This window comes from Arvicanthis niloticus, chromosome X (genome assembly GCF_011762505.2).
Source record: "Arvicanthis niloticus isolate mArvNil1 chromosome X, mArvNil1.pat.X, whole genome shotgun sequence".
NCBI lineage: Eukaryota > Metazoa > Chordata > Mammalia > Rodentia > Muridae > Arvicanthis > Arvicanthis niloticus.
In genome coordinates this window covers 29,244,855-29,260,750 of record NC_047679.1, presented here as the reverse complement: position 1 = coordinate 29,260,750, position 15,896 = coordinate 29,244,855, and the positions used below count along the sequence as shown (strand labels likewise).

General features: G+C 40.9%; 1 protein-coding gene across 7 annotated transcripts in view; it reads left to right on the top strand.

Annotated features, from left to right (window-relative positions):
• Sh3kbp1 (SH3 domain containing kinase binding protein 1) overlaps positions 1-15,896 on the top strand; it is a 207,222-nt gene that overhangs the window by 127,821 nt on the left and 63,505 nt on the right. For all 7 annotated transcript variants that reach the window (XM_034485252.2, XM_034485250.2, XM_034485249.2 and 4 more), the window contains one exon: positions 9,138-9,245. In XM_034485252.2, coding sequence (XP_034341143.1) covers positions 9,138-9,245 — 108 coding nt within the window. The remainder of the gene's footprint in view (positions 1-9,137; positions 9,246-15,896) is intronic.

Below are 15,896 nucleotides of genomic sequence, written 5' to 3'. Positions count from 1 at the left end.
GGGACTGAGATTTAGGTTGGGCTTCTTGTCTTCATTTCTTAGGGCCCTTAGACTAGAGGTTAAGTTCTGTAGCATTTCCTAACCCATGTACTTTGAACAGGCTGTGAGAAGGTAAGAAAACGATCAGCTCAGCCTGCCAAGGTGCATTCAAAGGTAGTTGGAACTTCCCTTCCTCCAGCCCCAGATGGTGGCTTCTATCAGCCTTTGGCCTCTAGCACTGTTACACACACAGTACCATTTTCTATGTGTGTATCACCAGAAAGGGGTTGGGTGGTACATTTATTAAGATGTTTAACAGAGGCTCTGCTTTATCTTAGAGAGTATTTCACCTTCTTTGTTAGAAAATAGAAGATGGAACTCTATGAAAGAATCCTCCCTTACAATAGCTCAGATTAGGAAAGATAAAGCTTAGAGCTCTCTTATACCTCAAGCACAGTTAATTCACTCCAATTAAAGAACAAATCCTTTAAAAAGAATATAAGTTCTGGTTGTATCAATGCCAGAGTGAAGGGTGTTAGATGAACCTCCTCTCTTGCTGTAGAGAACTCTGAAATTTAACAAAATACACAGAGCAGCTGTTTAGAGCCATTGGACAATATATAATATAAGGGCATGATCTTGGAGAAAAGGGGAGAGTTAAAGTGACTTTTTGCCTGGGGTGTTTTATAAATTACAGCATGGGGCAGAACCCAGACAAAGAACAGCAGTCTCGTGGGGCAGAGGGGACTGAAAATATAATGCAGGCTGTGGAGAAGACTCACATTTGCTCAGTGCAGCACTGTAGAGAAGTGAGGCATAAAAAGGATTCTAGAAATCTATGGATCTTGGATCTAGGCTCTCTTTGGATCTTATCCCAATATTATACTAGGCCACACCACAGCAAGGCTTCATTAAACTGCAGAGAAGGCAAGAACTTGATGAGCACAGATGTCCCAGAGCTCACCAGTGGTCAGAGACATCACAGTTCTGGTCACGCCTGGTAGGAAAATGAGGGACGCCAGACATCTCTAGCATTTAGTTGAAAACCTAGGGAATTCAGCCATAGGAGTCATCTATCTTAAGCCTAGTCTAACAAAGTCCCAAACCAAGCTTGAACTGGGCAGGTTGATCAGTAACTGTCCCTCCGTAATAAAACTCAGTACTCTTTTCTAAGAAGATAACAAAACCCAGGCTCCTTGAGAGCCTGTAATCATAAATAACTTGTAACCATGTGAAGAAGCAGCTTTGGTTTGGGTAGCTGTCACAGCATTGCTAAGTACAGTTTTCAGACACCAGCATATGTAAATGTGCATTCTGATTTTATTTGCCATTCATTTGGTTATACAATATGCCAAATGAAAAAAAAAATTCAGTCATTAGTATAGAAAAGTATATAAATCATTGCCTAAAAAGGCCAGGAGTTTTTAAGGAGTGGATGGGCTTCCTAGAGCCATAGAAGAATGAATGGCTTCTTTAACCTAGTGCATGTTGCCATTTGAATATGGCATTTTCCTGAGTGGACTTGGGTCATTTTCGTGAATAGGACTGTTTCTTGTGTTTCTGGGTCCTCCTCCCCAGTTACCTCTGGTCTGCAAGTATTTCTTCCAACGTAGAGACAGCATAGTCCTCTTTTCTCCTTGCTACCTCATGAACCGTGCTGTGGATGCGCCTTCTTTAGTAGCTGGCTTCTGGGGTCAGAGGATTCTGAGCAACAGTCTCAGCCATGCAGCATAATTGCATCTCTTGGGGAGGTGTTAACAGATGGAAGCAGAGCAGAGTTGCTTCTGGGCTTCAGCTTCCACAGAGCATATATGCAGCCCTTTCCCAAGCTCCATGCAGAAGACACTCATTAGTAAATCTTCAACAACATTTCTTTCTTGCGAGTGAACACTGAGAGCGCGAGGCTCTCCTCAGGCATTCTCAGGCTTACTTGACAGCTGTGCTGAAATTGGTCAACACTCAATTTCTCCTCAAATCATTACTCAGCCACCTGAGATGCTCACAAAGTAGCCATGCTGGATAATTTCTAGAAAGTTGGTGCTAGGGAGTCGGTTAACTACTAGGCAGGCTTGATTACAGTAGAGCTTCTCTTTGATTAGGACAAGGTAGTGAATCCATTCTTATCTTTGCATTTTTTTTTATTTTAATCTTTTTGTTTGCTTTGAATTTTTATTTATTTTATGTATATGAGTACACTGTAGCTGTCTTCAGACACACACCAGAAAAGGGCATCAGATCCCATTACAGATGGTTGTGAGCCACCATGTGGTTGCTGGGAATTGAACTCAGGACCTCTGGAAGGGCAGTCAGTGCTCTTAACCACTGAGCCATCTCTCCAGCCCTTAGCTTTGCATTTTAGGGATTGACATATGATTTCCTAAGCTGCATATTTCCCTTTGAGCTCAAACAAGACCTTAAATCCTATCTTTCGAGGGTGCTTTTTAAGTTTTTCTGTGACTACAAATACTTTAAAATTAAGTAAAGATCAGCTAGTAAGCAAAATATCTAGGTAAAGCTTATCTTGGGGAACTATCCTGTTTCTATTTAACTTGACCCCACTTCTGTTGTCGGAAATTGGAAGTGTACATGTTCAGGGCTGACCACTTGGTGACTCATTCCTAAAAAAACCTGATGACCCTGCTGTCAGCAGCCATTGATTGCCTGTTGCTCTTTATCTAGAAGCGGGCCTTGTGAAATTTCTAACACAGGCATATTAATTAGTGTTGTCATTGTGCAGGTGTTATTTATGCAACCATATTGTTGAAATTTTATGGGTGCAACTTTCCTTGTTATATCAAATATATATATATTTGAGATATATATATATATATATATATATATATATATATATATATATACTATCAAACAGCAGGCATCTGTGTCCTCTGGCTTTTAAAATATTCCTGATCACTCTTGTGCAATGTTCCCTCAGCCTTAGGTGTAGGGATTCTGTTGCACATGTACCAATAGGCTGTGTGTGTATGTGCATGTATGTACACATATGTATGCAGCAATAATAATTTCAAAAGAGGAGGTCATGAGTTTGAGAGGGAGTGGGAGCCTAAGAGAAGTTAGAGGGAGAGAGAGGGGTTGAAATGGTTTAAATACAGTACATCTTGTACAAACATCTCAAAAAAATTAACAACTTAAATCTTAGCAAAATGACAATTGAGAGGTATAGAAAAAAACATTTTAAAGAAAGTGTAGGCCGTCCACCTGTTTATCCATTTAGCCAGAGCAGAATCCATACGCTCTATTGGGGTTTTGGTGGCTGCAGTGTGAAGATGGGTCCTTGCTTTAAAAAAGAGAGAAAGTTTCCCCATTTTGAGAACTCAGAGTATGTCTACAAAATAACATCAGTCAAGCAATATGGGAAACTCTTAGGAGTCCTGAATCTCAGACTTTCCCCAGAATTTTAAAATCTGAATTGACATTTGTTTTAAAAATCTCAAACAAGAAAGACACGTCCCTACTTAACTTTGGAATTTCCCAGGAGCTTTTTTAAAAACACGGATTTTTTTTTTTTTTTGCATTCTCCTATTCCAAGTTATGATGTAATTGATGTGGGGTTTGGTCTAGGCCTTGGGCACTTAAATTCCAAAATAATTTTAATGTGCAGCCAGATTTGAGAGCCAGCTGTCTGATAGATCCCTTTGCACTTTAAACAAAGGGGCTCAAGATGAGATCATAGTATATTCTTTTAATCAGATTACAAGCTGGGTTGTAAATTTGTCTTTTTCCAAGGTTCAAATCGACTAGCCCAAGTTAAATATATCAAGTCTCATGTCTACTTCCTGCTCAGATGGACCTCACTATGGCAACAGGTTGTCTCTGTTGTTCTCAGCTGGTCTCTGGCACACTAGCTATGTGGAGCACTAAAGTGCTTCTTCCAGGTTCCCTGGGGCTGTGCTGGCATCACTGAACAGACTGAGGTATGATATTGAAGTCTGGGTTTAGCCTCCTCCTTCAGACACACCCTAGGGCCTTGGCTTGCATCCCTTTGGTCCCCTTTCCAAAAATGAGCTCTTGCCAGGGTCTAGAATTAGTTCATCCTGGGAAGAAGGGAGTAAGAGTGTTCAGAAATGGTGTGAGTGTCAGGGCTTCACAAGATAATAGCATGGGAGTTTAATTAAGAAGTGTCCTTGTGCTGGTACCGCAGCTCAGGTGGTAGAGCACTACTTATGGTTCACAAAGCTATGGAGTCAATCCCCAGTTTCATGTGTATCAGGTAGTGTAGTGCAAACCTGTAATCCTAGCACTTGGGAGTTTGAAGCAGGAGGATCAGGAGGTCATCCTCAGCTACATACTAAGTTTCAAGCTAACCTGGACTGTATAAGACCTTGTTTCAGGAAGTGTTATGGAGTATTGTCCCTTAGATATTTAGGGCTAGCCTATACAATCCCAGAAATGATTACAACCACCATGGGTGGACTGAACTTTACAAAGATCTTATGTAACAAGAAATAGATCTAGAAATCTCTTATTGTACCATGTGGCTTATTTACTCTCTTCTCTCTTGTTCCATTTCAAATACCCAAGAGGAGCTGGAGAGAGAAAAGGAAGGGGAAAGTGATAGAATCCTATTTTAATTCAAAATTTTAAAAACATATCAGACAAAATATGGAGTGGCAAGTTTGTGTGCTAGCATGTCTTCTTTGTGAGATGCAGCTAACCCAAAGCATAGCACTAGGCTGTAACATTCCCAAGATTCAGTTCTGTAGTTCTTACAAGGACAGTCAGCATTTGCATTTCATGAAGAAGAATATCCTATTCTTCTGGATAATCTGCCTGGCTATGAGAACTAAACAAACCATTTTTGACATTTTGTTGAGGGCTTGATCATGGAAGAGTGAACATTCTTTGTCAGAAATCGAATATCCTTTCATTTGCTTCCTAAGGCTTCAGTTCTCCCTGCTACTTCTTTGATGCCGGTAGAGCATATTACTGAACATCATTTTTTTCCACAAGCTTTCATCTGTCCTGTGGGACCAACCTTTTGACATGGTGACATGACACTATCACATACAAATACATTGGACTGTGTGCATAGCTATACTGGGATGCACAGGTGGGCCACACTTGATAGTGGCTGTTCTTTATTTCCCGTCTACCATCTGCTTCATTCACAGGCCTGTGCTGCCCTTTCTCTCTTTCTTAGACACTGAAAATCTGCTCGAGTGACTAGAATCTTGGCCTATGCCTGTTTTCATTATTAGTAGTGCCTTGAGTTTAGAAAGAAATTCAAGTATTTCAGTCACATTGTCTCTTTCCCCAATAGTCAGCTACTGCCTGTATTCCTAACTTCACTAGGTTCTTGCTTTAAGGACATAACGACTTTCACCATGAAGATGTTCTGGACTTATAAGTTGTTGACTATCCATTTCTCTATTCTGTCCCCGTCGCTACTAGGAATCACATTGCCTCGGCTCTCAGATAACTTCTGTAGATTCTGGTCTGTGCACTCAGCTCCAGTTCTTGGATGCTCACTTCTGTGATCAGCTTCCTGCTCTCTTGCTTCCATTTCTTCACACTCAGTGATCCAGCCATTAACCTTCTCATGGCCTCACTTCTCACCCCATCAAGGCTTCCCAGCTTCTCTTAGTCCTACTTATTTTTAAATCCAGCCAAGCCTCCAGGACAGTGTTTCCTTGATATTTAGGTTCACGATGTCTGCTTCTCCCATGGGGCTCTAAGCTTGAGAATCCCATGAGGACAAGATGGTTTTCTCTTACTCCCAAAGTACTCTCCTATCTTGTACATTTTAGGTCCTCAAATAAATAGAATTTTCTGCTGTTTTATACTTCTGAAAGTGCGGTCCTCATACAAATAATTCTCTCTTTATCACTGCCATCAAAAACCTAGTTCATTTGTCTGCTGTATGGTAAAGGACTTATTTTCACTTGTCACTTAGCCATCAGTCCCCCACCATCCCCCCCCCACCCTGGTTTCTTGTAAGTTAGCTTCCTAGTTAGAGGAAACTGCTTTGGTTGTCTGTAAATTGCTAACCCAGTCTGCATATCTGACCCTGTGCCTGGCCACCGTAGCCATTTTCTTTTGTGTCTCTGCTGATCTATTTCATCCATGGGTCTTGTGTTTATTCTTATACTCATCAGAGTAATAGACATAGTGTGTCTGTCCTTTGCACTTTCTGGCTCTTGCTTTATATTACATGATAATTGCATGCTAGCCTATTCCTTAAGGAGTGGAGTTTAGATAATCCACTGAAGCCATTGAACCCATTGCTTCTGGGAGACATGATAAACATGTCATCATTATGCACTGGTTTCCCCACATAGAGGTGCTGGAGTTCTCAAGTGATGCTGGATAGCCTCTTGCATATTACATCTTTTTCTCACACAAGAAATAAAATGATTGTTGGGGTACTGTTTGATTGAAGCTGAAGTGAAAAATGGTTTCGTATCATCTAGGGACTTTGAAAGAAATGTAGCACTAATCAGTATTTGCATGGACATGAGTCAGTATCGGATGAGCCAAAATGAAAGAGAAGGAAAGCCCAGTCCTCCCATAGGCAAACCCTCCTCACATACAAAGATTTGAGATGATTTGAAAAGCTGATAATGAATCCTGTTGTTTTTGTTTCATACCAGAACATATGGTTAAGAACTATTACCCAGCCAGGGAGTGGAGGTGCACACCTTTAATCCCAGCACTTGGGAGGCAGAGGCAGGCGGATTTCTGAGTTTGAGGCCAGCCTGGTCTACAGAGTGAGTTCCAGGACAGCCAGGGCTACACAGAGAATCCCTGTCTCGATAAAACAAAAACAAGACAAAAGAACTATTACCCAAACGACACTGTGAGATACTGCATGTGTGTTTTCCACATGCATCTCTAGGCTCTGGGAGTAGGTATCATGAGACTGCGTGTTTAAAGTTTAGTACCTATAGAACTTTAATGTGCTTTTGTACTTAATAGATATTTGTTGAATGGAGTATGGAGAGGTGTGAATTAACACAGAGCCAAGTGTAGGGAAAAGAAGATAATCATCCTATTTGCTGGCCCAAAGGTACATTTCAAGCAGAGTTTTGAAGTTAAGGACACATGTAGAAAGAGAGGATGGGAAGAAATGTTCATTTGTCTTCTAAAGGGTGACTTCCCCCTTGAGACCAATATCACAAGGGAGGGGAAGATGATGATTTCACCTGTGGTAAGGTTAGGCCAAATTGTCTGCATAATCTAAACATCAGACTGCAAGAGATTATAGATCTGAGTTAGAGTCTTCATCAAAATATACAGCTGGAGTCATGGGTCCCTCCCTATGTGCTCCTAGGCTGGTGGTTTAGACCCTGGGGAGCTCTGGCTGGTTGGTATTGTTGCTCTCCTCATGGGGCCACCAACACTTTAGGCTCCTTCAGTCTTCTCTCTAACTCCTCCATTGGGAACCCCTTGATCAGTTCAATGGTTAGCTGTGAACATCTGCCTCTGAATATATCAGTCTCTGGCAGACCTCTAAGGAGACAGCTATATCAGGCTCCTGTCAGCATACATTTCCTGGCATCCACATCAGTGTCTGCCTTTGGTGACTGCACATGGGATGGATACCCAGGTGGAATGGTCTCCAGATGACTCCTCCTTTCGTTTCTGTCCCACACTTTGTCTCCATATTTGCTCCTTTGAGTATTTTGTTACTCCTTCTAAGAAGGGTCAAAGCACCCACACTTGGTCTTCCTTCTTCATGAGCTTCATGTGGTCTGTGAGTTGGATCTTGGGTATTGCAAGCTTCTGGGCTAATGTCCAATTATCAGTGAGTAAATACCATGTGTGTTCTTTTGTGATTGGGTTACCTCACTCAGGATGATATTTTCTAGTTCCGTCCATTTGCCTAAGAACTTCACAAATTCATTGTTTTTAATAGCTGAGTAGTACTCCATTGTGTAAATGTACCACATTTTCTGTATCCATTCCTCTGTTGAAGGACATCTGGGTTCTTTCCAGCTTCTGGCTATTATAAATAAATGAGTATAACTCTTAAAGGCCTGTGTTGCCAGCACTTTCTAAAAAGTGTTCACTCACTTTGGTTTCAGAAGTTTATTTTAATTCAAGGGTATCATACTTATTTGACAGTGGTGTGTATGCTGTACATGCACTGGAAAGTAATAGGGGGGGCTTTGCTGTTGTAGGCTGAGTCTTGGTTTAGATCACAAAATGGGTATTGTACTCAAAGGATATAGAGGAGTTTACTTCCAATTATTTGCAAAGAAGAAACACTGGGGGAGTGGTTCTGTGGCCTGAGGTTGCGTGCCTAGGGGTTTTAAGGTAGAAGCCTGGAAAAGGTGAAGTTCTTACAAGCCACTGGTGCAGTGTACAGCACAAAATAGCTATTGAAGAAGCATTTAATGGGTAGATGGAATAGAAGATATTCCAAGTGATCTAAATGAATGACTAGGTTATAGTGAGTAGGTTAGGGACCCATCTGTGTCTTGTTGATATCAAAAGATGGTGAAGGAGATCTGTATGCTAATGAAGTTGAGGAAAATGTAACATATTTCTTCTTATTCTTGGTGGCTTCCACAAAGCCCTTTTTAAGTTTGACAAGCATTGTGGCAATCTATCAAAGAGGATGTTTGTGCATGTGGTCTTTTCTAAGCCACCTTTGCAATTAATGAAATACTGTTGTTTCAGTAAAATTGAAATAAAAATGCATATTCTCTCATCTTTAAGGAAATAAAAAAGGCAACTTTAAGCTGGACATGGTTGGCTTACACACACCTGAGATCCTGGCACTCATGCGGTGGAGTCAAGAGGATCAATAATTCAAGGCCTGTCTGAATTGTAATTTTTCGGAGACTCAGTCTCCGAAAACAAACAAAATGAAGTTAAAAAAAAAACAAAAGGAGGACAAGATTCAGGGCATCTGAAATCCCAGCTGAGTTTGAATCCTAGTGGGTAGCATGTATTATTCCTCCTGACTTTGAACTCCGTGCTAAATTAGTAAATTGTCACATTGATAGCACCCTGAAGGAATGGGTTCCATGGGCTGGGCATGTACCTGAAAGGTAGAACATTTGCCTAGTACATATGGGTCCCTGGGTTTCATCCCAGGACCACAAAGAAAGGGAAAAAAGAGCTTCTATTCTTCCACAACAGGATTCCATACCTTTCTGTTGCCCAAGTCTTACTTTCTATTGTGCTGTTTCTAGGACTGCATCGATGTAGGCTGGTGGGAAGGAGAGCTCAATGGCAGACGAGGAGTGTTTCCTGACAACTTTGTGAAGTTACTCCCACCGGACTTTGACAAGGAAGGGAATGTAAGTCTCCCTAGCTTTGATCTCAATGTCTCCCTTTCTGTCAGAATTGTGGCTTCCATGATGAGACTTGGGAGGTAGAGATCTCCTGGTATAAAATAAAAGAGCAGTGACATTTAAATGTTTAATGGGCTTGGGTTCTGAGCCCCTGGCTGCCATAGGACAAGCTCATCATACCAGCTGGTGAATGTTATCCAGAGTTTAATGTATACAGAGTACTTAATGCAGTACCTGGCACACTGAAATTCCCAGGAAAGCTGTCAGAACCCTGAATGTTCTACATAGTAAGAAAATACCTCCTGTTTTATATAGCATAGTCCCTGGGAGTGCTGAAGTAGACAATATTTAAAGTTGCTGAAAATTATATTTTGTGACTAAGAATGGAGAGCACAGCCTGCTAATTTTATGCTATATTTGCATATGTGTATACATATACTTAAATGCATATTTATACATCTCACCCAGGTTGTCTCTTTCTTTGTGGGAACTGGTTTGATGATGGATGCTGTTAAGATGACCCATTTTGTTTGCCTTATTCTTTGTGTATTGTTTTCTGCTAATGATATAACAAAAAATGGTGCAGCCTGAAAGTTCTTTACAGGATGAAGGGACAGCTGTTTGATCCCATCTACCCATCCTCTTTTGTACCTCACAGCCTTTTACTGAAGCTTTTGCCTGATTTATGGCCTGGAGCCTCTTCAGATCCAGGGAGAGTTTCTGTTCTTGGACCAGGCTAAACCTGACTGTATTATTCACTTTTCTGGTTGTTGTAACAAAGTATTTGACAGGTACAATTTATAAAAGAAAGGGTTTATTTTGGCTCACAGTTAGAGATTACAATTCATCATAGCAACAGCTGGCCATAGGGAACCATGCTAAGAACCAAAGGGAAACTCCTTAATAGATATGCTTAGAGGTTTTTCTCCTAAATGATTCTAGATCTCATCAAGTTGACAATATTAACCATCACATTGACTTTGATACATCACCATTCCTGAACAGATATATGAGAAGGATAGCTACAATGCTAATAATTTTTCACACCACCACTTAATAGTATCTATGCCATTTACATTAGTTGATGTATTTATTTAAAAGGGTAGTATTGTTCTAGCATCTCTAACAGATTCCCAGGTAATATTGACACTGCTGGTCCATCTATCACATTTTGAGCATCAGGTTTTCAAAAAAGCCTGAAGAAGCAGGATTTAGACTCTCCAGAGCTCTGGTTCAAATACCAAGAGGGATTGATGTATATAGACTACAACATATTCCTCACGTAAACAATCAAAGAAAGCAGGCTATTAAAATGTATTAAAAGCATAGCCTTGGGATTTTAAACTCATTTGATGATCTAAGGGCATAATATTTGGAGTAGCCTCAATGTGTAGTAGTGAGTTAATTGTCCTGTACATATTAGCCGTTCTAGTAGCTATAATTACTATCTGTAAGGGTAGGGGGAAACTAGCCACAACTATGATGTAATGCTAAAATAGTAACTCTGATTTTTTTTTGCTTTAGCTGACCAAATTAATTCAGTATCTTAGTATCTTAGTTAATTTCCCTGGGAATTTAAATGAGGCTAAGAATTTTGATGAGTATCCATTAAAAAGATACCCAGTGACATGTACAATATATTTATTAGAGATAACCAAGAATCACACGCTCTTCATGCTATTTCTCATGGGTTTTCCTGGATCTGTTGCCTGACAATTGTGTTTGGGTTTTCAGTCATTCCCTCAGTATTTTTGGAAACTTTTCCCTGGGCTGGCCTTCATGGTATATAAATAGAAATGAAGCATACAGTTGCTGTCCTTGTTGACTCAGACTCAGAGTTGACCATGTTTTGTGGTACCCTTCTTCACACATCTTTGAGTCTGAAAAATCCTTTGATGTGAGTCTCCTTTTTTGGCCAGTCTACTAGGTTTTATTATCTCATTAGTTCAAACTGAGACAGTAGGATTTGCTTTTTTTTTTTTTTTTTTTTTTTTTTTTTTTTTTTTTTTTGGAAAACTGGAAGACCAAATTTCAGGTATTGACCATGTAATATTATGTTTTGAAGTATCCACAGAACTTCGTATCCATAGTTGAACCAGCCATAGACTGGAAAGGTTTTAAAAATTGGTCTGTGCTGAACATATACAAACTTAAAGAATTATTCCCTAACAATGCCATGTAATAGCCACTTATAAGTAATATAAATGTGACTTGAAGTAGGAAGAGGAACTTAGGTTGCATATAAGCAGCATCCCATTATATAATGGACCATAGTACCAGGGGATTTTTGTGTCCATAAGGGATCATGTAACCACTCAAACACAGGTTCAAAATGGTTACTGTGTATTTACACCATGAAATCACTAACTGTAGCCAAGCAACATATGCCTTCCTTCATATAGTTGTCATTTTTATGGTGACAGGAACATGATTTTGAAGACTAAGGTAAACAAACACTAGACCATTTTTTTTTCTGACAAATGGCTCACCACACTTGGCTCTGTTGTGGTGCTCTGCCTTTAAAGTCTTGCTCTTCTTTGCTGGAACCATGAATTCCCTCATAGGAGACAAACTCTATCTATAGTGTGCTGTTCTAGAAGCTCTTTATTACATAGGATATTAAGGGAAGTAACTTCCACAGGAGAGTGAAGTTGTTAGTGCTAAGAGGACATGGCATGACCTCCTTGTTGAGGCGTGCATATTTTGCAGAGTCCCATGGGCATCTCTGCAAACCTCAGACAAGCAGCTCTCATCTCTTTTTTAGACTTCATCCTCACAAAGCAGAAAACTCGGTTTTAGGGATACAATAGTCATACCTGTCAGCTAACTGAAAAGTAATTTTCAGATAGCTGAAAAGGTATTGTCTAATGTGACATTTGGGTTTTTGAAATTTCAAAGTAGAAAATCCCTTTTTCATCTCCACTGGCTTACAAAACCAATGGGATAGCTTTGCACCCGTTGCTATGCCAGCCTTTATTGCTGCACCTAGAATACTAGTGAGTTGGTGACAATATGGTCAGGCCAGGAGATGCCACTTGCTGAATTGACAGTATAAAGATGATTAGAATTATTAACATGAAAATGCTGTGTGGGTTATGGTGTCTGAGACATTTGCCACCAATTTCAGCAGATGTCATCTTGTCTCACCAGTGACTGGAGTTACAGTCATTCACCCAAAAAAGAGGAGAGTCTGCAATGATCAGGATAGGCAGAAGGAATTCTTCCACAGCAGGCTTCTTGACTCAGCAGGCATCACCGGGGCATGCTTTTGAGTCTGGCATCTTTTCTGCCAGGATATGGATTCAAGAGAGTCACCATCAGGCCTTTTGCAATTCCTGGTGGACTTTCTTCAGCAGATTCTCTCTCCAGCATGACAAGCATTCTGTGGCTTTTCCTCAAGGTATTCCAGGAGAGAACGCTCATTGATCTCGTGGTGCATATTTTAAAGCAATTATGTAAGCTATTTAGGAGAGAGCCTAGATGCAATCACTGTTTATTTTGAGCCTTGACAGTACAATTGAACATCAGGATGGAAAGATGAAATATTCTGAGAGTTCTAATGAAGCAAGGTGTATGCACTGCCATTCTTAGTGAAGTGTAATGGGGAACTAGGACTGATTTCTGGAATAGTTGGAACAGCATCCTGATGTCATTAGAAAGAGACAAAGGTTATGATCAATCTTTGGAAAGATTGTCCTTTGAAAGGTAGTGTTTCGGGAACATCTCAGGCTGTGTACCTTCTAAGAGAAGAAGGCAGATCACCAGAAGCTGTAGGGGCCATTCTAGTGCATGTTCCCTGAATAGGCTCTTTGGAGTTGATGCCATGTCCCAAATGGACACCTCTAAGGCTCCCCCAAGGGTTTCCCTAGTGAATATACCACAGTGAAACATTTGCTTCTCAGCCACAGGGACTTAGAAACCTGCCCTGAAGATGTCTGTCTCTGCCACTGTGACTCAGCCTCACTTTGCCTACTTACACAGTAGGCTCACACAGGCAGCAGGCTGCCAGCTTACTAATTGCAACAGGAACTGAGAAGTGCTATCCAGTCTTGAAGACAAGGGTCTGCCTGCCCTGGGCATTTGCGCCCACCACTGTGGGTCTAATTTCTTAGGATCCAGATTTCACAACAACAACAACTACTACTACTACTACTACTACTACTACTCCAGATTTCTCTGGGAAGGCAAAGAGCCCATGTGAGAGGAGTGAACTTTTCTTGGAAAAAGCCAGGCAGGTATGGCTTGAGGCCCTCTTCACACATGGAAAGAGAAGGATTGCCAAGAGAGCCATATGCTGAGTTCAGCTAAACCCAGATGTTGCAAGAACACTGTTCTTTTGGCTTTGACAGTTCTGGTTTTTTTTCTTTCCATATTTACCACTGACCAGGGTCTGGGATTGCAGTTCTATTGGCATAGTGCTTGTCCAGAATGCAGAGTCCTAAGTTTGATTCCCAACACTACGTAGTCTGGGTGAGGTGTTGCACACCTATAATCCCCTCACTCAGGAGATAGAGGCAGAAGGATCAGAAGTTCATCTGTGGCTATATATTGAGTTTGAACTCAGCTTATGATACATGAAACCATGTCTCAACAAACAGACAAAATTAAGCTAGGCATCTTTCACATGCCTGTAACTCATTCTGAGAGGGACAGAGACAAGAGGGTCTCCAGAGGTTTCTGGCTTCCAACCTATCCAAGACAACATGAGACTCTATCTCAAAGGGAATAGGTGGAGAGTGATGCCAGATGCCATCAGGCACCTAATGACCTCCTCTGACCTCCATGTGACTGCACAGGTGTGTGTACTTGTGTGAGGGGCTTGGGGGGAGAAACAGGCAGACAGGCAGGCAGAGAATGAATGAACAAACAAACAAATGAATGAGTGAGTGAATGAATAGATCTTTTAAAATAACCACTGACCAGATCCTTCCTATTCATACCAACCTCCAGGCACTCTGATATTATTATCCTTTGATTTCCCACGTTCTCTGTGCCTGTACATCCTCATAAATTTGTTCTAGATCAGGCAACTTTGCAGATTTCAAAGTTTGATATACAAAAGGAGTTTCCATGATGCTTAATCTACCACAGATGAGTTTTATAGCATTACTTCTGACTGCTTTTCTCTTTACCAAGTTCTTAGGAGCTTCCATATAATTACAACCCAGTTTATAAATTTGTCCTTAGCCAGTATTTTTTTTCTCATTTCTAGGCATGTCCATTAGCCCTCAGAGATCTCCTATAATTTTTCTAAGTTCTAAATGTGGCAATAAATTTTTTAAAAATCCCCCAAATAACCAGTTTTAGGAAAATAATCCCTTTATAACATGTCTGTCTTGTGTATTTAGTTTTTCTGGGTGGTCTCATGCACTGGAATTGAGCCTTTCAAGCTGTTTATGTCACCCAAGTTTGGCCTATTGATATAGCCCCAGTGGGCTTTCCCCAGGCCACCCAGATGGTATCACCTCTTCCTTCTCTGGCAGTATTTACAGCCTATGTTTTCCCAGTTGAACATCTCATTTGTCATATCCTTATCTATAGGACTGACATTTTATTTCCCAGATGGAACTTCTTTGAGCTGGTACCCCAAGCATCTCCTTCATCGTGACTATAGTATATATGATTTAAAATTGGCAAATAAATAGGATCTTTTTGTGTTTTGGTCTGGTGTGAGATGTGCCTGCTTTTTCTTCTGCGCTTTCTTTCCTGTTCATTGTTCCCTTTTGTACTAGTATAAAAAAGGAAGAAGGGAGGGGGGATGCATAAAGCTGGCTCCTGTCACATTCCACTTCTAGACAAAGGGATGCCAGGGTCCTTCTACTAGACATGGAATCTGGGTATATAATTAAGTTCTTACTTCCAGGGTGGGTTGGATCGAATGAAGGGGTGTGCTGAGATAACCTATTATGACGAAGCTCTATTCCAGAGCCTAGATGACCCTAATAGGCCATCCATTTGGATTGACCCAACCATGAGACAGACTACAGATGTATACCATGAGGCTAGAGACTAAGATAGGAAAACAGCAAGAGATTCTCCCAAGAGGAAGTTATATCATGGTTCCCTGGGATCTCCTGTGCAGATGACAGTGCAGCAAGTTGTTCGAACTCTGTAGGTAGAGAGGAGCAGTTATAGACATTATTGTCACTCGGATCATTGTCCCAGCTCCATGCTTTCAAAGTGTAGTGGGTCCTCCAGATATCGTGGTACAGTAATGGCAGGGCAGAGCCTCCCATCTTTCTCTACAGTTGTGATGGGTGCCCTGGTCTGGTAAAATGCATTTGTATCCCTTCCAGTCTCTTAGCTTAGCGTGATGCATGGAGATGTAGATGTTTTCTAAGGTCCAACGTTGTTAACAGTCTGAGCTACCACTTTGCTTACCTGTTCCCCTAACCAAGTCCTGATTCTGCATTAGGATTCAAATAGGCTTGAGCCCTGCCCAAATTCGTTTTGGAGCTTGGTAGCCTGTGTAAGGTATTGAGATAAACTGAATCTTTAAGGATTGCTTAGGGACTGGACTACAGCTCAGTTGGTAGAGTGCTCGCTTAGCATATGCAAAGTGCTATGTTCATTTCCCACCTCTGAAAACAAAACAAAAAGAGATAGGTCATGGGGTATCACCTTCTTGACTTGATTAATTCTATCATGCATCACTTC